General features: G+C 33.1%; 2 protein-coding genes and 1 long non-coding RNA gene across 7 annotated transcripts in view; all 3 read right to left on the bottom strand.

The window, feature by feature from the left end:
- Positions 1-620, bottom strand: part of LOC138122591 (uncharacterized) — a 15,891-nt gene extending 15,271 nt beyond the window's left edge. The window contains exon 1 of the mRNA XM_069036834.1: positions 477-620. The gene's annotated coding sequence lies outside the window, so the exon portion shown is untranslated. The remainder of the gene's footprint in view (positions 1-476) is intronic.
- Positions 1-20,464, bottom strand: part of LOC138122666 (uncharacterized) — a 326,257-nt gene that overhangs the window by 146,457 nt on the left and 159,336 nt on the right. The window lies entirely within an intron of this gene.
- On the bottom strand, positions 477-20,357 carry LOC138122579 (proton-coupled amino acid transporter-like protein CG1139). Of its 5 annotated transcripts, XR_011156546.1 has the most exons (11): positions 20,205-20,357; positions 19,798-19,930; positions 19,458-19,553; positions 19,251-19,401; positions 19,027-19,148; positions 18,612-18,969; positions 18,256-18,434; positions 18,030-18,205; positions 3,285-4,191; positions 3,017-3,195; positions 477-2,966 (listed from the first exon to the last, which is right to left on the bottom strand). XR_011156546.1 is itself a non-coding variant. In XM_069036818.1 (9 exons), the coding sequence occupies exons 2-9, from the start codon at positions 19,839-19,841 to the stop codon at positions 4,136-4,138; spliced, it is 1,182 nt and encodes a 393-aa protein (XP_068892919.1). In that variant the 5' UTR covers positions 19,842-19,930; positions 20,205-20,357; the 3' UTR covers positions 477-4,135. The 5 variants fall into 5 exon arrangements, 2 of the variants coding, with proteins under 2 accessions (XP_068892919.1, XP_068892907.1); XR_011156547.1 differs by lacking the exon at positions 3,017-3,195 and having other exon boundaries at positions 477-2,862; XR_011156544.1 differs by having other exon boundaries at positions 3,017-4,191.

Genomic DNA, 20,464 nt, shown 5'->3' on the forward strand with positions numbered 1-20,464 from the left:
TTGAGTATTTTATCTTTATGCTCTTTACAATAAATTTGCCTAATTATCTTAAACAAGAAACGTATTCAAGATCATTTTCTAGTTTAAATATTGTTTTAATGATGGATGTCTAAAATATATAAAAAATAAATTTAAAAATTAAAACGCATATAGGTACAACAGTTTTTTCGAATAATAATGATTATTGTTTTAACAAACTTTACTTGGAATCATCATCTCTATTTTTCTTCATTTGAATTGATTATTAATTTTGGAACAATTGAAAGAACAACACAACATGTTTTTTGGTTATTGATATTATACAAAATGAGAAAAAATTATAACTGTCAGGTTTTTGTAGGTAGTATATTATTGGGCAAGTAATAAACCAACAGAATTTGTTTTGTTTTGCACAGACAATAATTTATTTCTGACAGTGGAAGAATAAGAAGAATGCGCATTAAGAAAATATAAGATTTATCTCAATTACAGCTTACCACAATTGTCACTACCAACAGGATAATCCTAAATTATTCGATAATATCATATCATCCATTGTCCCGTAGGCAATGGATTTCACTGTCACTTTTAAAATTATACACAAGTCCAAAAAAGTACATGCACAACAAGAACACCTTTTACGTGTCTCTGACAAAGTAAACTTGGATGGCGTTTCTGAGGTTAAACACTAGTTCGTGTGGGGAAAGCGGTGCATTACGTCATTTCGAAGGCTGTCAAGTGAATCTTAGTTGATTCTTATTTGTAGATGGATTGCTGAGAATTCCATTGTTTTTTCTGAAGACGTTGTTGCTATTGGTAAGCAACCGATTTGTGAAAAACTTCTTATGTGCACTTTTTACAGTGCAATCAGATAACTCTGTTCCAGTTTATGGTTTTAACAATGAAGAGAATTCAACGGCACGTTACGAAAGAAACGGCATCGTTTGAGCAAGATTTTGAGGATCTTTAGATATATTGTTAGTTTTAAACTGTTATTAACTTATACTTTATAATAATTATACATATTAAATAATTTTGATCATAATTACCAGATTTATATTATACATTATTTACGACATGTGCAAATCCAATTATAGAAATCGTATGCCTACGTCATGCTTCCAATTATCTACATCATATTTTCTTTATTTACAACTTGTTTAAGGTTGTTTTTAGGCAACAAATAATACATTTCAAATACGAATAAGTGTTTTATTTGAAGCAAATTATATAGGTAATAGTTATTATACAGCTGTCCCAGAACTGCCTCCCCATAGAAAACAGGCATGTGCATGTGCCGACAACAAACGAGACTGCAAGAAGGCTAAAATAAATTTTCCTGTAACTCACATAAAGTTTTCAATTTCACCAATCCCAGAAGCTCGTTCTCAGGTACTGCTTAAAAATCGGAAGGGTTGCTAGACAGCAAAAATAATTATTGATATCGCAACAATCAGCGAAAAGTTTACTTAGAAATTTGACTTCGAAATCCCGACAACGCAAAATTACGGTCATCCTACCTTGATGGTGCTCAACTCTGATTGATCAAGTTTAGGATGTCTTTTCTTGATTATCGCTTGAGATAGAACTCTTTTTCGTTAAAACTCAGATTATCACATTTACTCAAATACTCCATTTTTTCTCTGGGGAGGCAGTTCGAGGACACTCTGTATATGTTATTTTATAAAAGCGCATAACCTACCTACATTGTCCATTTCAAAGATGCTATTATCGAAAATTACACACGTATGATTTTCAAAAAGAATTGTCCCAAAATAATATAGTCAAGTAAACCAGTAAAAAGCTTTTATCTAATCCCGTGGGATAAATGACACTTATCCCACTCATTTGAGTGGAATAAGAAACTTCATTACCGGACGAATTTCATTACTCCACTCAGTGGGATAAGTGAGTTATTATTCCACTGAGTGTAATGAAACTGGCGGAAATAAATAAGGTTTACCTTTTTTTTTAATTCGGGGCGGTCTTAGATAAAATTTTGTACATAACACGTGGGCTAAAGCATAATATTACAGGAAACTCGTGTGATTACAGATGAACTCGGGCTAACGCCCTCGTTATCTGCAATCTTCACACTGGAATCCTGTAATATTGCTTTTATCCCACTAATTGTGTAAATAACTATTACATGCCCCCTCGTCCTATCCAACGGTCAGGAATTCTCAGGTCTTATAGCGGGTAGGGAAATGAAAAATGAAACTAACATTTTTATAATCGATGTTGGAAACGTTTTTTAGTTTAATTATTTCTTTAAAAGCGTCAGCATGAAAACTGAGTGAAAAAGTGCGAAATTTTGTCAAGCCGGAAAGTTATGTAATAAGTGATAACCGTATACGTTGGAGATGTGTTCAAAAGTTTTTTTATTGCAAAAATATACATTGAGTTTTTTTTATGACTAGACAATATTATTGTTTAATATAAAAACAGTGCTAGGCTTTGTAATTTTCACAAAAATAAAGTTAACAGAGGTTTGAAAAATTAACATGTAAAACCCTATGGCCAGTCTTAAAAAAAACTCACTGTATACTCATATCATGTACACAAATAGAGTATAATTTGTAAATGCCGTATGTCATTTTAAATTACCCTTGTAAATAAAATTGTTTCTCCCTCTCGTCAGTGTATTTATTGCCAATTTCAAGCAAAATACTCGCCATAATAATCTAGTCCGGCTACCACTCGTCGACTACCTATCGCAGTAATCCCCGATAACCTCGGGAGGAACTCGTCCGTTAAAAAGGGTTATGCATGTAAAGAAGTGACCACCGGGAAGAACTCGGATACGCCCGTTGGTCCAATATTCCGCGCACTTCCCGACTTAAATGTGGTGATGCCCCGTCGTGCTCAAACCAATCGTTAACTCTAAAAACAAATGGTATATCATCCAGTAAATGTGGAAGTTCCATATTTAAAAAATTAGCATAAATGTCTCCTGTTAAGCGTGCAGGAAACTCAAAAGGTCCAACCTAAAGAGGAAGGATTAAAATTTCTAAATTAATTGATTCTGTTGCCATACCATACGATCCCCCAACAAACCAGCCCACAAATTGACTGAAAATCGCTCTTGAAATGCTCTTGGATTTTCCTCTGCCCAAATATGTCAATTATGAACGTTATAATATAATAAAAATCGCCCGAACATTTCTTGGTTTAGCAACCACGTGCAAAACTCCCTTCTAGTAGGATATCCTCTGGCTGTAGATGTTGTACACGAATGTAATGATACGGATGTTTTCGGTTATTTTTCAAAACTCGGTATACCTAATAGTAGTAGAAATACCTACCCAATGGGCTAGCAATTTTGGCAAGGCTTCTGGTACCATCTTCTTCAACAGTATTTAGAATGACTTCTTCATTCTCAACTGTACGCGCAATCATGGGAAGCACTACCAGACTCTTTTCGATTTGGTAGAACTTAAAGGGTCGTTTTCATGGTGGTTTTACAAGCGTGGCTCGCTTGGCTTGGAAGCCGCTCGACCAATGGGAGCACAGCTTTTAAAAATCGCCGCGGCGTGGCTCGGACTTTGCTAAAATAGGAAATATTTCTATTTTTCAAAGCCACGCTCAGGCTTTGGAAGCTTGCGCATGTGCTCGAAGTCGCAACTACATAATCAAATCAGCTGATGTGACAGTTCAACGCTAGCTCGCTCAATAGCGCATGCGCGTTAGCGTGGCTGTCTTGAAGTAGCAAGCCACCATGAAAATGAAAACCACAAACCACTCTCCCAAAGCCAAGCTAGCCGAGCGAGCCACGCTTGTAAAGCCACCATGAAAACGACGCTTAACCTGTCTCGTGCGTCCTTGCGATTGCTCGCAGTATTACCTTGTGATGAGGGTGATTTCTGTCTGGAAAACGTTCGGAAAAGACCCTCGCTGCTTCCGTGTCTTTTCTCGAATACCTTTCAAGCTAGATTTTATTTTCTTTACAATTACAAATCTTAATGCCGTCTCACGTTTCCTCATTTTCCCTAGGGCGTGAGTTGTGAAAGACACTGTATACCTACATATAGTCACGTCGGATGATGATACGTCAAATATATTAATGTCTGAGGTCTGGGATGATGTTGAGATATTTTATACTTATACTTATCCTCACCCATCAGAACTATGCCACGAGTAACTTATTTCAGTAAAGTTAGGATAATAACTCTTGCACAGAATGGTATGTCCCAAAGGCAAATTTCGGCAACCCTAGGAATACCAAAAAGCACGATTAGTGCCACAACACATAGACACAATTTGATTGACACATGTTAACGTGTGAAATGAGGTTATTCGTTCCTAAAGGGTGTTTTACTGCATACGTGAGTGGAATGGCAGTTGTGGACGAAATTTTTTGGCCGGAATTGTACGAACGAGTTGAATACAACGTTTTTTGCCCTTTAAAGGCCCCAACTGGCTTAAAATCTTTAAAATTAACTTGACGTTTCGTTTTGACAAGTTTTAACATTTATCAAAATCCGTTCACACAGGAGAAAATTTTCAAATTGTGACAGCGTTTGTCCGACATTTTTTATATAGGGAGGAATTTAATGATTTGTTATTCCTGATATATGTAAATTGGCCTTTTTTTGGCACTCGTGGGCCTTTAAAGCGCTTTTTCACTCGCGTGAATTTAAGCACGAACTCGTTAAATAATAGTATATTGTTATACGAGTTGCACAAGACAGTCTATTGTCGAACGTGGGTTTAGAACACGACGAACGCAGTGAGGAGTGTTCTAAAGGAACGAGTTCGACAACATGTCTTGTGCTGCGAGTGTAACATGCTATTTTTCTGGCTTCATTAATTTAATTTTTTTAAATATAAAATTAGTATCTAGTGACTTTTATTCTAATGGAATTGGGTTGGTATTGACGAAGCAATGTCATTTCATTGAAAAATAAATTTTAAATGATCTCCCAGATGTTGTTACATTCATAATCTACCCCCTTAATAGTTTATTTTCATCCAAAACATGGATTCAGGTTCAAATGACATCATATTTAACACTGAACTTTCAATACCAATCCTAAATTCAATTATCACTAGAAACGATGCTATAAAATTGATCTTTGTGAAACTGTTTTCGGTGTCACAAAATGCTCATTGTGACACCGAAGTAGAAAAACTACTATTAAACACGTTTATAATTTTCAATATATTTTTAGGCACTCTTATGTATAATTGAGATTTGAAAGATCTTTCACAAATCACAAGTGCCAGCCAGCCAGCCTGAATTTTGGAAGATATGACATAACATTATGAGATATTCCTCCAGTTGGTATACCTACTTTCATTAATTATGTCATCTAAAAAAATATTATTCAGTATTAAGCACGATGTAAGTTCGCCTTCTCTCTAGGCTAAATTTAAAAAATATCTGCAAAATAATCGAATCTAAGGCCATAGTTTCTATTAATTTTTTTTTACAGATTTTAGCAATGTTATGCCATAGCTTTTAACTACGGCTTCTTTATTATTTGTTCCACAATATTTTTTCATATTGAAAGCCCAGTTAGTTAAAGTTTCATTCAACTGTTAGTTTCAATTGTTTTTAAATATAAGTTGACAAGTTGCGACATTTATCACAATCCGTTCACATAGGAGAAAATTCCCAAATTCTGACAGTGTCGAACAAAAAATATGTTTTACTACTTGTCAAACAAATGACAATTTCCTAAATTTTTAAGGTGATTAATTGATTTTTGACGAGAACTTGTAAAATTCTTTGAAATGGCAAAAAATCAGTTAAAGTTACCTTCCGAGAGAATTTAAAAAAAACAGATTTTTTTAACGTCCGTCAAAAAAAGTGCAAGTTTTTTCATTCGTTTGCATTCATAAAATATGTGATTTTTGAATCGGTCAAGAAGCGTTAAAAAAGTGCCATAGCGGTTCATTTTTGCACGCATTTTGCGTTAAAAAAAGTGCCGTAGCGTGCCATTTTTTAACGCAATTATAAAATTTTTCATTCATAATTAGTAGTTTTTTTAGCGAGGTCGTATGTAAATTGGGATTTTTTTGGCATGAGTGGGCCATTTTAAAACGCGAGTAAAACGAGCGTTTAAAGGTCAACGGGTTCACACAGGAGAAAATGTTCAAATTTTGAGTGTCGAAAAAATTGTTATCTAAACTTACGGGCGCCAAAAAATTTTTGTATGCAACTCGTTAGAAAAGTATCTTTTTAACTCGACGGATTTGGGCACTCGCTGCGCTCGTGCGGCAAATTTTCCTTCTCGTAGAAAAAAGTATTACTTTTCTCACTTGTTGCATAAATAACTATTATTTGGAGCTTTAACACCCCTAGTGACTAAGGCCCAATTTCATAATCAGGCCGTTAACGGCCTGTTTGTTAAAGTGAACTTTAAAATAAAGTCCACTTTAAGTAAGCACTAAAGTCAAATGCATTTCATAAAACGATAGAAGCATTTTTTAACTAAAGTAACCTTTATCGATTCCGACAACCGTCGAGCATTATGTTGGTATGCCTGAATCTTCCGTTGTTACTGTATCCACTTCTACGCGTCTTTGTTTCGTGTTAACCACGTGAGAAAGTAAGGTTCTGTTTTGTGTGGTTATTGTTAGCCACATTTTCGGTGTTGCGGGTTTTTGCGTTTTTCTATTTATATTTTTCAATAATTATGGCTAGTGCCAAGAGAATGCGCTCTAATAATTATAGAAAAGAGGAAGAATTGTTATTGCTAGAAGAAATTAGCAAATTTAACAAAGCCATCACAGTTGCTTTTGTAATCCGAAATCTGTCAAAGAAATCGAGATCATCATAGTGTTCAAAGTAATTTTTCCTTTGTCTGTAGACTTTCGTTCTTCTGACAAACAAAAATTCTTCATCTTCTGATGATGATGAACTTAATGAATTGTTTATTACGTCCATACTTTTTATACTAATCACAAATTTTAACACTGCAGACTGCACATCCAAGACGGCGAACTGTCATGTCTGCTCCACCTCCACAGTGTGCTTACTTAAAGTTCCTTTAAATTATTTAAAGGCACTACAATGTCACTTTAAGTTAAAGGTACGTTAACGCGCCATTAAAATAAAGCCTACGATTATGAAACTGTTTCTTATACATAAAGGGACTTTAAAAATTTAAAGACACTTTAATTTTATTATGAAATTGGCCCTAAACAGTCTAAACAAAAGGCTTGGCAAGAAATTTATACCACGGCTGCTTTAAGTGTCGCAAATGACCTTGAAAAGTTTTAAAGGTTTTGGTCCGGTGTAATGCATAGGTAATTAAAACACATAGACGAACCATTAAGCATTTTATTACAAAATTATTCGCAGTAACTGAAAAACAATGTTTTTATTACTTAACAACAAATCAACACAATTACGGCAATAGCGTTGCTAGTTTGCAGTTGTACTGTAAGTGAGTTTTGAACAGTAAAACATTTTATTAAGTTCAGTATTACATGTAGCTATGTGAACACGAGCAAATAATCTATTTACAAATTAAACAAAGCAAATATGTATGCGTTTTTATTAAAATTGAATGAACTACGTATTGAATTAGGTATTTAGGTATTAATTTGTGTTAATAATAGGATCCTATGCAACCAGTAAAACTAACAAATAATATATGGCACGTGTGATTGCTTCGTTGATTGCAGAATGTTGAATGTTAAAAAAAATACCTATGTATTTATAATACGTAACACTATCGAAAAAAAAATTCTTCCTAAATAAAAATTTAAAAATATTTGGAAATTCATAATGATGTCTTTTATAATGTACAATTTTTCTTAAGGAATCATGTAATTTTATTACATGCAGTTTGTTGTGTTATTTTTATTATCCTTTATTACAGTCAACGAAATTAAAACACACTTAATTAATTGAGACAAGTATAAATAAATTACCTAATACATATAATTTAAACAGAAGTAATTACGTACATACAGTTGAGTGCTAAATTAAAAATAGGTATACTCTTCTCAATCATCTATTACTCGTTATGAAAATAGGTACATCAGTTTCCATTTACTATAACCATATTTTTTAAATTTTGCTCTCATCTGTTATACAGGGTGTAGAATGGATTTTGGTACATAGGCACTTTCGTGTAATAGTAAAAATCCTCGGATATTGGCTCCCCTAATTATTTTCCAACAAAACATTAAATACAAAAGTTGTAGAGTAAAAAAAAATTGTATCTAAATCCTTTTCTAAGTATTTTCTAACACCTCCTGGTTCTGTTAGATAAGAAAAATTAAATATTAGAAATCTATCAATAAAATAGTAATTGCCATGACTCCCGACAGCAATAAAATTCATTTTTTGACAAAACGCAACGAGTTGGGTGTTCACCTCGGTTACACTTCACTGCTATCGCTATTTTGACAAATTCTTCAATTCTTTTTTCCATTATTGTGTACTTCCGGAAGATGTTAAAAAAAAAGTAAAAACTGGAAACCATTTTTAAAACTCTACAACTTTTGTATTTAAGGCTTTGTTCTAAAATGATTAGGGGAGTCAACGTCCGAGGATTTTTACTTTTACACGTAAAGTGCCTGTGTACCAAAATCCATTCTACACCCGGTATGCAGACTGATTCACATAACTTTCCGACCCTGACGAAATTTAAATACAACCAGCAATACATAACTTGATCCAGAAACATGAATTATTTTAATGTTTTGTACGGTTTGGACATTCCTCACAAAGTCCCAATTATAAAAAAATTTTAAATGGCAGTAATCGACAATACTTTTTTTTTAAGAAACTGACTCATCATATATCAATATCATATCGACGCTTTCGTCATTGGAACACATTTTAATTAACAAAAATTATTTCAGAATTATACAAAAAAGAATTGTCAAGTGACTGTCAATAATGCCAGGAGTGTCCAGATTTCATTGTAAATAAAGGTATCAAGTTCTAACTGAAAAACGTATTACTGGCTGCATTTAAATTTCGTTAGGCTCGGAAGTTTATATGACTTATATGAATCAGTCTGTACATTAGGTACGTATATTGTACAACCGCGAGCAATACATTTTTATCGTCAATATCATTTTTAAATCTGATGGTATTGTCACAAATTAAAATTATTCCTTGCTTAGTTATGGTAACAAGATGTTTTTTTAAGGATTGTTCAAAATTATGATCCTAATGTCAGATTTTAATAAAGTCAGGATAATTTAATTAATGAAGTGTATTTTGTTCCAATATATCCTACGGAGAACATGACAATTAATGTCATATAATATCTTCAACAGATCGGGACCGTTTCACAATAAAGCCTTGTTTGTCACTGTGTTCAATAACGACACCGACGATCAAAAATTATTGTTCTTAATTGAACTGTTCTGTACATTTTTTAAAATATTTTAGAAATAAATTTTTACATAACAATAACAAAAGTTCTATATTTGTCATTTCCAACTTTCGTTTATCAATTAATATTTTGAACTTACATTAAAAGCTACAGTAAGATATTTTGTGGCTGTGGACTATTTACATTATCTTATTAGATAGATACACTGCTGTGCAGAAAAATCGCGTACACCCACTTTTCGCTGTGTTAAGTCGGTCTAGATTGGTTTTGACGATTTTATTTGTCAGTGTCAAACAACTGTTAGATTTTCCTAATAACAAATACATAAAATAGTGGCAATCTCACTAACAGTTTACCTATAACCTATGTATTTACAAATACAATGTCAAAATCCACATAAACAAAGCACAAAATATTGGAAAACTTGATTGCTTGATTTTTGAAGTGTTCGCGATTTTTCTGCACAGCAGTGTACCTACCTTACCATATTATGTGCGTACATAAGCACTGTAATTTAAAAATTACTGTATCTAGACTATTAGATATAAATAAAACGTTTTCATACCACCAAACGAGAATGTTGGTTTGTTTTTAAAATTCATAAAATATATTCGGAAGTATTACAAAATCGACCTAATAGTGTCTAAATAATAATATGTATGTATATGTATCTGAAATATTTGTTTTAAATTTCAATATCACCGTAATTATTTAATAATTCTACAAAAAATTAAATTAATTTTGGAAGAAATTTTATAAAAATTATTACACACTTAAAAACACAGGTATTTATGTCTTTTGGATAGAATAAATAAAATAATATGTTAATATTAATGATAGTAGTAATAAACTATAAATAATAACAATATACTCGTATAATTGATGTTTGACGTAATTAACATTTACGTGCTAGTTCTACTACATAAACAAAATGTTAACTACGTATTTCATGATATGTATATGACAGAAAAACGTCTTGGGTAGTCAACTTTTATCCCGGATGTACCTACTCATTTTGCACGTAGATACCTAAAGAACATAGCTTTCCTGACTAATATTCTACGCTTGTTTTTTAAATTCATTGATTATTTCACTTATACAAGAATAACTTCCAGCAAGTAGTCCAACAACCCCAAAAATGATTAGTAATATATCTTTAAAGAGAATCCATTTAAATCGACCAAGATTATCTGGCCAGTTTACGCAGATTTCCATGATTGCCGGAAATGCTAATCCCAATGCAGACAGACAGAAAGCTCCGAAGAGAGAAATAAATAGACCCAGCATAGGTATGGTTAGGGCAAGGACAACTAAACAGAAAAATGACATTAATAACATTATTATAGTACATAAAAGAATTCAAGATATTGTAAAAAATATTTTTTCTACAACCGTCAAAAAAACGCGACATTTATGCATCATTATCAAGTCGCAAAGTATGTCATTTTTTGATAGATCAAAAATAGTTGTCAAAAAGTTTCCTTGGATGCTTTAATTTTTTTTTGTTCGATACTGTCAGATTTTGAGCTTTTTCTCCTGTGTGAATGGATTTTGATAAATGTCACAACTTGTTGAAACGAAACGTCAAGCTAATTTTACAGATTTTAAGCGACTTGGAGCCATTAAGGGGCTTGTCGAACAAAAAAACGTTGTATTTAACTCGTTCGTATGTAAATTGGGTCTTTTTTGGCACTCTCTCGTTTCACTCGCGTTTAATAATGGCACACTTGTGAGAAAAGAGGCCCAATTTACACCCAAACTTATTAAATAAAGTACTATTTTTCACCGTAAAAACAGTGAAAATAGTATTATTATACACTAAGGTGAAGAAGTTCATGATTATAGCCAGAGCACCAAGATTAGAGCCCGAGGAGTGCCGAGGGTTCTAAGGCGCGAAGGCTATAAGGGACTTCTTCACCGTGGTTTATATACTAATTTTTTCACTACTAGATACGTTAAAACCTTTTCTGATAATAATTATTAATCAAATTATTTTGTCTGATGCGACGATCCGAGTTCTCATTTTTCAACGGTTACTTTGAAAATCGTCTACGTTAACCAATGAAATCAACGAAATTCTTTCGTTGCTAAGTGACGGCTGTTCATTATTGACCTTGGTTAATAATGAAAATTATTATTAACCTGGGGAGAGAAATTCTACTTCTGGGGTCGGTTCGAGAGTCAATAATGAAGCCTTCTGAGACTAGCAGTGAAAAATAGTAATTATACACCAAGGTAGAGAAGCGAAGCTTCGAGGGGAATAAAGAACCTAGGCTTAAAATTGTATTCTCTACCGTAGTGTATATATTATTTTTTTCACTACTAGATACGTTAAAACCCTTTCTAATAATAATTATTAATTAAATTATTTTGTCCGATGCGACGATCCGAGTTCTCATTTTTCAACGGTTGCTATAAAAATTGAAAATCGTCTGTCTACGTTAACCAATGAAATCAAAGACGGCTGTTCATTATTAACCACTGGGTTCAGTTCGAGAGTCAATAATGACGCCTTCTAAGACTAGCAGTGAAATAGTATGTTATACGCCAAGGTAGAGAAGACATTTTTTTAAGCCGAGGTAGTTTATTCCCCGAGAAGCGAAGCTTCGAGGGGAATAAAGAAGCGAGGCTTAAAATTGTCTTCTCTAGCGTGGTGTATATATTATTTTTTTCACTACTAGATCCGTTAAAACCCTTTCTAATAATTATTATTAATTAAATTTGTTTGTCCGATGCGACGATCCGAGTTCTCATTTTTCAACGGTTGCTATGAAAATTGAAAATCGTCTGTCTACGTTAACCAATAAAATCAAAGAAAATCTTTCGTTGCTAGGTGACGGCTGTTCATTATTGACCTTGGTTAATAATGAAAATTATTATTAACCTTGGGAGAGAAATTCTACTTCAGGGGTCGGTTCGAGAGTCAATAATGACGCCTTCTGAGACTAGTAGTAAAAAATAGTATATTATACACCAAGGTAGAGAACATATTTTTCTAAGCCGAGCTGGATTATTACCCGAGACGCGAAGCGTCTAGGGGAATAATGTCAGCGAGGCTTAGAAAATGTTCTCTACCGTGGTTTATATACTATTTTTTTCACTACTAGATACGTTACAACCCTTTCTGATAATAATTATTAATCAAATTATTTTGTCCGATGCGACGATCCGAGTTCTCATTTTTCAACGGTTGCTATGAAAATCGTCTACGTTAACCAATGAAATCAACGAAAATCTTTCGTTGCTAAGTGACGGCTGTTCATTATTGACCTTGGTTAATAATGAAAATTATTATTAACCTAGGGAGAGAAATTCTACTTCTGGGGTCGGTTCGAGAGTCAATAATGACGCCTTCTGAGACTAGTAGTGAAAAAAAAAAATTAAAACATCCAAGGAAAATTTTACAAAAATTCGTAACCAAGTGACCAGCGCAAGCCGGCAACTTGAATGTCTGATCGTTTTATAGTAAGTGTGAATTTTATTAGCAAAGGTTTAAAAAGTGGTTATAGAAAAAATAGTGTTTGTATTTCGTGCGCAAGATGATTGTTTTGTTGGCGCATTCGAATGAGTTTGAAGTCTCGACCCGACAGTCTCGACCAAAAACTCATTCATGCGCCAACAAAAAACAATCATTTTGCGCACTTAATACAAAAATAACTATTGTAGAATGTGTTTATGAAATAATCCACCGATTATCCCTTATTAACTTTTCTCTATAAAAATATCAAGCTTTGGGGTTTTAATAAGATCAAGTGAAAGTCTAGTTAGGCCGTACTAGACTTCGATAACTGATGGAGATGCATATAATTTGGCTGGAACTGCATCGGTAAGGTACAGACGGCCAGTATATTTAACACGTTTCAGAAGAATCTACTATTTCAGATGTGTATTCCAGAACTTAAACTCTATTACACTGTCGCATTATTTGTTTCAGTACCTATTTCAAGGTACTTATTCATTTCGATGTCATCAAAATCATATGAGATAGATGTAGGTATGGGTACTTCTATGCCTACCTAATTGTAGTACTTTTTTTAGGTACGAGTATCTATTATGTTTATGAAACGTATAGGCTAGATTGCTAGAAAGAGAGAAAACATTGTCTAATCTTGGCACTTTCTCATTTAAGAAATTTCTGCAGATAAAAAGGAAATGATACTTTTCAGACGACCACTGTGAAATATGGCACATTTCACACGGTTTTTCCTTAGTGAAAATTTAAAATTGCAAACGATTTCAACACGAACACGAACGAACAGCCTAACCGTGTACAATGAAAAATTTGAGAAATCTGATTGGCCGACAGCTGTGTGTTTTTATATTGTACACGGGCCGATGATTAACGATGTCTATCTCCGCGCAACGGCATAATTATTTTGTCCGCAGCTCTGTCGAATAATATTTGAAGTTTGAAGGGATGCCGAATATTAGCGTTTTTTTTTGTGGTCGTCGGAAAAATATCGTGTATACCACGTGTTGAAAATTCGATTTCACACTCGTTTGCTTAAGCCACGCGCCTACGGCTTGTGGCTCAATTCTGCAAACTCGTGTGAAATCTTTCATTTTCAACTCTTGATATACAATATACTATTTTGAACAATCAATCTTCAACACTCACTTCTATATGTGTGTGAATACCGAATTGAAGTACTTTTTTTAGCGCAGTTTTTTCAAAAACTGAATTTATTCTTAATAAAATGTGAAATTAATAGATAGCTTTTTAAATATTGAGACCTAAGCTCATGATCTGTTTGTTCAATGTGTACGATGAGAAGTCCAGGTTAGCGATGTAATTCTATTTTCACAGAATATTTGCCAGATAAAAAGTACGAGTATCAATCTTCTGAGTGTAATTTACTATTAGGTACTCTCACTACTGTGTTGAAGCGATGAAGTAAATTATACAATATGATCATCGAAGAAAGAGATAAGGGGCGGCTACGAAAAACAGAATTTCTACAGACGTGCAACATAACTTAATAAACTGTGACTTGCCAATTTTGACAGTTACGTGAATTTTACTATAGTTTGTCTACGCAGAGAAAGTATGACCTAGCGTAAATTATTTATTTATTTACCTTCAAGTACCTACCTAGTAACATTTTTTATTCTAGTGCATTTTGTAGTGCTGGGTTACAAGTCTACAATTTAAAATCTCCCAATCTCTCGCTGGGTTTTCATAGTTGCACATAAAATATTATGACAGAAAGTTAGGTATTTTTAATTGGGAACAAAGAAAGTGATGACTAGGTTTACCATAAGTACTAAACCTTACTTGTTGTAATTTCGAGAAAAGTTTTTTTTCATCTGTATATCTTGTTAGGTAGTATGACTGAAGTTACGCCGCTCGTTTTCAAAAGTTTTGTTTTGCGTAGCCGCCCCTTATCTCATTTATTAACAACACATAACTTTAAGATAATTTTGGGTTTATTTCTGCTAAGGTTATCAGTGTAACAAACGTCTTGAGTTTTGTGAGTCCTACTTACAGTGCTGGTTGCTTAAATAGTTTAACACGAATTATACATCGACAAATTAAAAAAAAAAAAAAACATTATTTTAGAAAAATCAGCTTGTACAATTTAAATTATACCGTTAACTTATGACATTTTTTTTTAAATTATACAGTACTCAAAAAATAAAAGTAGTCACTTTTTTGAACTTCGATATTTTTTTTTATATTTTAAGAGATTTCATTCAAACTTGGAATATGTAAGGAACCATTAATTATTATTGAATCTATTTTAACAAATTAAAAACCGAGAGACACTGGAGCAACCTACTACTAACTTTTATGTACTAACATGTGCAAAAATAAAGAGTTTGAAATCAAATTGGATTAAAAAAAGTCTGACAACTTGGCTAATTTGTACCAATTGTGATGTTAATATCTGGTGTGGCTTCCTCTTGCCTGCCAAGCGTCGTTGCAGGCTTCGAATAAGCCTTCGCAACCCATCTTGGGGAAAATTGACCCATTCTTCAACTAAAGCCTATGCCAACTGTTCAGTTGTAAATGGAGGATTTGGACGTCCTCGAACACGTTTCCCTAATTGTTCCCAAACATGTTCGATTGGATTTATGTCTGCGCTGCATGCGGGTCAATCCATTTTACGGATATTGTGATCATCAAGATAATCAGTGACGATGTGAGTAATGTGCTGTCTGGCATTACTTTGCATAAAAACAAAATTTTGCGAGTGTATACTGTTATTCCACACCACACCATTATGGATCCATCACCGAAAGGGACGGTTTCATGCACTGTATTTGACATGAATTCTTCTAAAGCCCTCCTCCAGACTTTTACACCTTCACCATTACCTGACAGAACAAACTTGGACTCATCACTAAACATGACAGGAGTCCAATGACGAAGTTGCCAGTTTAAGTGTTCTCTTTCAAATTCAAATCTTCTTTAACGATGTTCTCTGGTCAATTTCTTGCTCTCAATTCAGCCTCTCTTAACCTATTGCAGACTGTTTGGTCGCTAATTCTTGTTCTTCTTGTCCTCACTAGATGTTTTTGCAGGTTCCGCGCAGTATGTGTGTGATTTCGAAGGGCTTGCAATCGCAGAAAACGCTATCACCTGCCGTAGTTTTACTCTTTGGACCTGTACCTGCTCGCCTTGTTACGGTACCTGTTTTTCGGTATCGTTTCCAAAGCTTCCACAGTTTCCTGCACAACTCTAAGCTGTTTGGCAACATAAGTTGTGAATGTCCTTCTTCGCGTAACGTTACAACTCTATTAACTTCTGTCGACGTTAATTGCTGAGCCATTCCTTCTTTTAAATGTTAGTGAACTGTCAGAATGATCTAATATTGTTTAAGACTAAAATGGTCCAAAGTCTGTTTAAACATTTCTTCTTAAGTGATTTTTTTCATTTTAGTTTTTGTATTGTTCGAACATTTGAGGCTCTAAGTTGATTATAATAAGAAGCATTCGCGTACAATTTTGTAATTACTTTAATAAATGACGGTTCAATAGACACTCTAAGTTTGATTCAAATCCCTTAAAATAAAAAAAAAATATCGAAGTTCAAAAAAGTGACTACTTTTATTTTTTGAGTAGTGTATTTTCACTTATAATGAAAAGTAGATTTTCTTTTTTTTGTAATATATTTGGAACTCAATTTACTTTAAAGCCAAATTACCAGGGTGTGATAAAAACTTCTAAAGATCGTAAAGTAAACGAGTACCCTTGAACAAATAACATTTAATTAATCACATGTCATGAACACTCCCATGGTTGGTTCATATTTAACGGTTTTTAAGTAGTTAATTACTTCTTATTCTTAGGCCCGGTTTATTCACCTTCAAGTAAATTTATCTGGCCAGTAGTTGCTATGATTTAGTTAGAATCTGCTATTGGTAGATCCATGGTAATTACCGTTCAATAAAAGTTACTTGAAGGTGAATAAACCGGGCCTTAATCAGATATCTGCTATATTTAATAGTTATTTATGTATTAAGGGCATAATCAGGAGATTATGGCACGAGGGAATGTTTAAAGCCCGAGGAACGAGGGCTTTTAAATTCCTGAGGGCCATAATCGACAATTATGCCCGTGGTACATACAACGTTTTATTCTATTTTATAATTTCTAAAAGATTCAAACAAATATTTCGTATTCCTTAAAGGAAATCAACTAAAAGTTGTGTCCATGCAAATTTAGTTAGCTATTTTGATGTTGTTAGGGTTACTGTGTATATAATCTATGATTTTCTTTAATCAAATAATGTTTGATACCATTGTTTGAATAATTAAACCAACCGTTGCTTGGTAGATTTTTGACAAATCCGGGTCATAAAGGTCAATTTATGCCCTCATTTGGGGGCGTATAAAGACGATTATTGACCAAAATAGAATAAAACATTTTTGTGCTGCCGTAGTTGCAATTGGCATTTTAAGTGGACGATTAGCGTGCGGCAATGGAAATGAGAAAACTCTAGTGCTGCAATGGACAAACAAGAAATCTAAGGCAAGAAAAAATAAACTAATTGTGGCAAATCAAGTATTACTGAAAGACAATTATGTCTCTGATGTTATAAAACAAAAGGTGCTGCGTAAATATTTAAAAAATGCTAAAATGTGTTAATTTTAGGTTTGGGGGGTTTATTTATAAAAATTTCGGTTGGTGACCTTGCAAGCTATAAAGCTGCGTTTGAATTTGAAATTCGAGCACTGACAGATTGACATATTTAGTGCTAAATTGAATACCAACATAATTTTGTTTAAGTAATATTTATTATGTTAATGATTCAAAAATATGTTTTATTACAAAAGGCAGCACAAAAAATATTGTATGGTACTCTTGTGAAAACTCCATTGCTTTACTCACTCACATACAGCGCTCGACTGCGTCTCGCGCCATATTACCGTTCGTAAAGCAATGGATCGTTTTCAACACTTGTAACATAAATAACTATTATTCTACGTTAATACTTTCAAGAAAGCAAATTCTAGAAGATCAATAAAGTAAAAATTTTAAATACGTTTTAGAATATTACTTTGATGGATATCTAGAAGAATCATTTTTTTGCAATTCACTGTTGAAATCGAAATTAAAAATTTCAATATTATCATTTTCAATATAATAATACACATCGGAATAGCTCATTGTTAATATATTTTTTAAATTATATCTACCTCTTTTTATATTCATGCTAATTTAATTTATTTGTAAAATATTTTTTTCATAAAATGACCAAAAAATAAATATTATAATAGTAAAAAAATTAAGTACACTTACATGTAACTATAACACAAGCGAAACGCAACAAATATTCCCAAGCAATCAGGTGAGTACTTCCTTCCAATCTCTTTACAACGTATGTGTTCCATATGATTGCAACTGGTACATACCCTTGGAGACCATATGAAATAAATATGGCAAGGGAATATAATAAGTTAATGGCTTGCGATAAACTGTAAAATTTTTGTTTTAACTAGTTTAGTATGTTCTATTTCCAACTTACGGTTGTTCCGCAGGAAAATTTAAAGTAATACTGGGTTTTACAATCTCACCATACCTCCAATAACCAATAAATCCCATTCCAATATAAAGTACTACAACAAACGCCATTCCAATGTTTAATACACCAAAATATCCTCCAAAACTTTTCGGCGTTTTCATGTTATTTTCCAGAGCTATAACCTGAAATAATTAATACATTAATTATTGTTTGATTTTTATTCGTCATTTAATATAACTTAAAGACATCACACTTAGTAGACACGATGTACAGGGTTAATTTATTTAAATCACAGTGACGGATATTTGTACAGCATTTATAGAATCTATTAAGAACATTATCTACATTTAAATACTGACCACTCCAACCGCTTCCAAAGCAAAGAGAGTAGTTCCAAAAAACAATGGATACGTGTATAAACGCCCAAAACTTGGTCTATCATCTATGGGCGGTAAATTTTGGAACACATAATAACAAACAACCCCAAACGAAGCAAAAGTGATGATATTTGCTAAAGTTGAAAAAGGCGCTAACAATTTCAAATTGCGCACGCAGTTAATGAGAATAAATGGGATAAAACTTGCTAATATGTATATTTTTACGTCCACTTCTTTTAGATATTGATCACCTACGGCTTTAACGTTAACGCCAACGAAAACTATGTAAACACAACATATGCCCAGTTGATAAGCAATTAAGAAAAAATCAACCAATAGTCTGAAAAATAACCTGCAATAAGTATCTACAACATTATATAAAAGAAAATTTTCTTACGGCGACATTTTAGCGAAAGGCCTAAGGCACTGTGGTCCTGATTCTAGAGCTAACTTCATCGATTCTGGATAACTTAGTATTGGAATTTTCAATCTTTTGCATAATATGTATTGAGATTTTACCTACAAATAAATATTGCAATTAACAATAAGAAAGACACAACAACGATATAATTTTTAGTAAAACTTAAAAGCATTGTACATATTTAACAGTTTTAACCTTACTAGAACGTGTAAGCAATATGTACAAAGAACACCAATGATGAAGGTTGAGACTAGTCCATTGAAAATACCCGAGTTCTTAAAAGCTTCCGGCATCGCCAGGATGCCGGTTCCTAAACAGCCTTTGAGCAAATGAATTAGAGTTTCAACATTTCTGAAAAAAAAATTTAAACAACTTCGATGCATTTCGCATAAAAGATTAAATATTACGTAGTAGGATTTTCCACAACTCTGTGAAGATGAGGATCATAATCCTCATTTGTGCCTGGTGAATTTCCATTTCCACCTCCTTCTCCGTCGGTATATCTACAAAGATATATTCACCTTTTACTAGTGCCAAGTACTTTTAGCATTGTGTGACAAACTGCATACTAAACATTTTAAGCTAATTTAGTTTAGTCAGCTGATTTACGAGTGTGCATTTTATAGTTTTTGATATAATATTTTTACACATTATATGCATATGTGAGGCATACTGTTACGCTCGTCATCATCACTAAAGATTAATGTAATATCTACCATGCTGCTCATGCATTAGAAAAATACTTACTTGTTTGAGCCCAACGGCTTCAATTTCATTGATTCATTTGCCATCGTTATAGCTCAATTTCAGTCGACTGCAAAAACGCATAATCAGAGTGCTTTGCCAACTTTCAGGCTATTTGCATTTTCGTTGCATGCATCTGAGAAAGAAAAATAAATTGTGCAATTCACATCCAGATTAAATATTTTAATATTACGCATAATATGAGATACAGAAAAGAAGCTAAATGTGCACAGTGAGGAGATAAAAATAATCAAAAACTGACATCTAATCAACTGTTAAGATTTACAATTATTTAACAGCAAATTTATATTTTATTAGACGTATTAGTAGGGTAACCGTAAAATAAGTTTCACATTGATGGAAATTCATTTAAAATTATTTCATTTTAAGAAATACAAAGCCAAACTTACTCAGATAACAGCAATAAAAATTGTTTTGGTGGATATTAAATAATTACACTTTTAACAGTCGCTTACTGCTGTAATTTACACAGAGGATGTCAGACGTCTGCGACCCTCTGACAGACTGATGGCTTGTTAGCCGATATACTTCGGACTGCGAGCCAAATAGTCTTAATTAAAAAACTGTGTTTTTCTGTCCTTCTCCTTCTGGTTTGTTATTGTAAAATATGGAATATTTTGTTTTAAAATGCACTTTGATTTCTAAATTT

This window comes from Tenebrio molitor, chromosome 1 (assembly GCF_963966145.1).
Source record: "Tenebrio molitor chromosome 1, icTenMoli1.1, whole genome shotgun sequence".
NCBI lineage: Eukaryota > Metazoa > Arthropoda > Insecta > Coleoptera > Tenebrionidae > Tenebrio > Tenebrio molitor.

What these genes read in the sequence shown, in the direction of transcription:
- LOC138122579 (XM_069036806.1), bottom strand. Translation starts at nt 19,841, where the DNA reads ATGGCAAATGAATCAATGAAATTGAAGCCGTTGGGCTCAAACAA. An exon ending in CTTTGGAAGCGGTTGGAGTG is followed by an intron (nt 18,435 to 18,611) that starts GTCAGTATTTAA and finishes TAATTATTTCAG; the next exon opens with GTTATAGCTCTGGAAAATAA. An exon ending in CGCTTGTGTTATAGTTACAT is followed by an intron (nt 10,595 to 18,029) that starts GTAAGTGTACTT and finishes TTTTCTGTTTAG; the next exon opens with TTGTCCTTGCCCTAACCATA.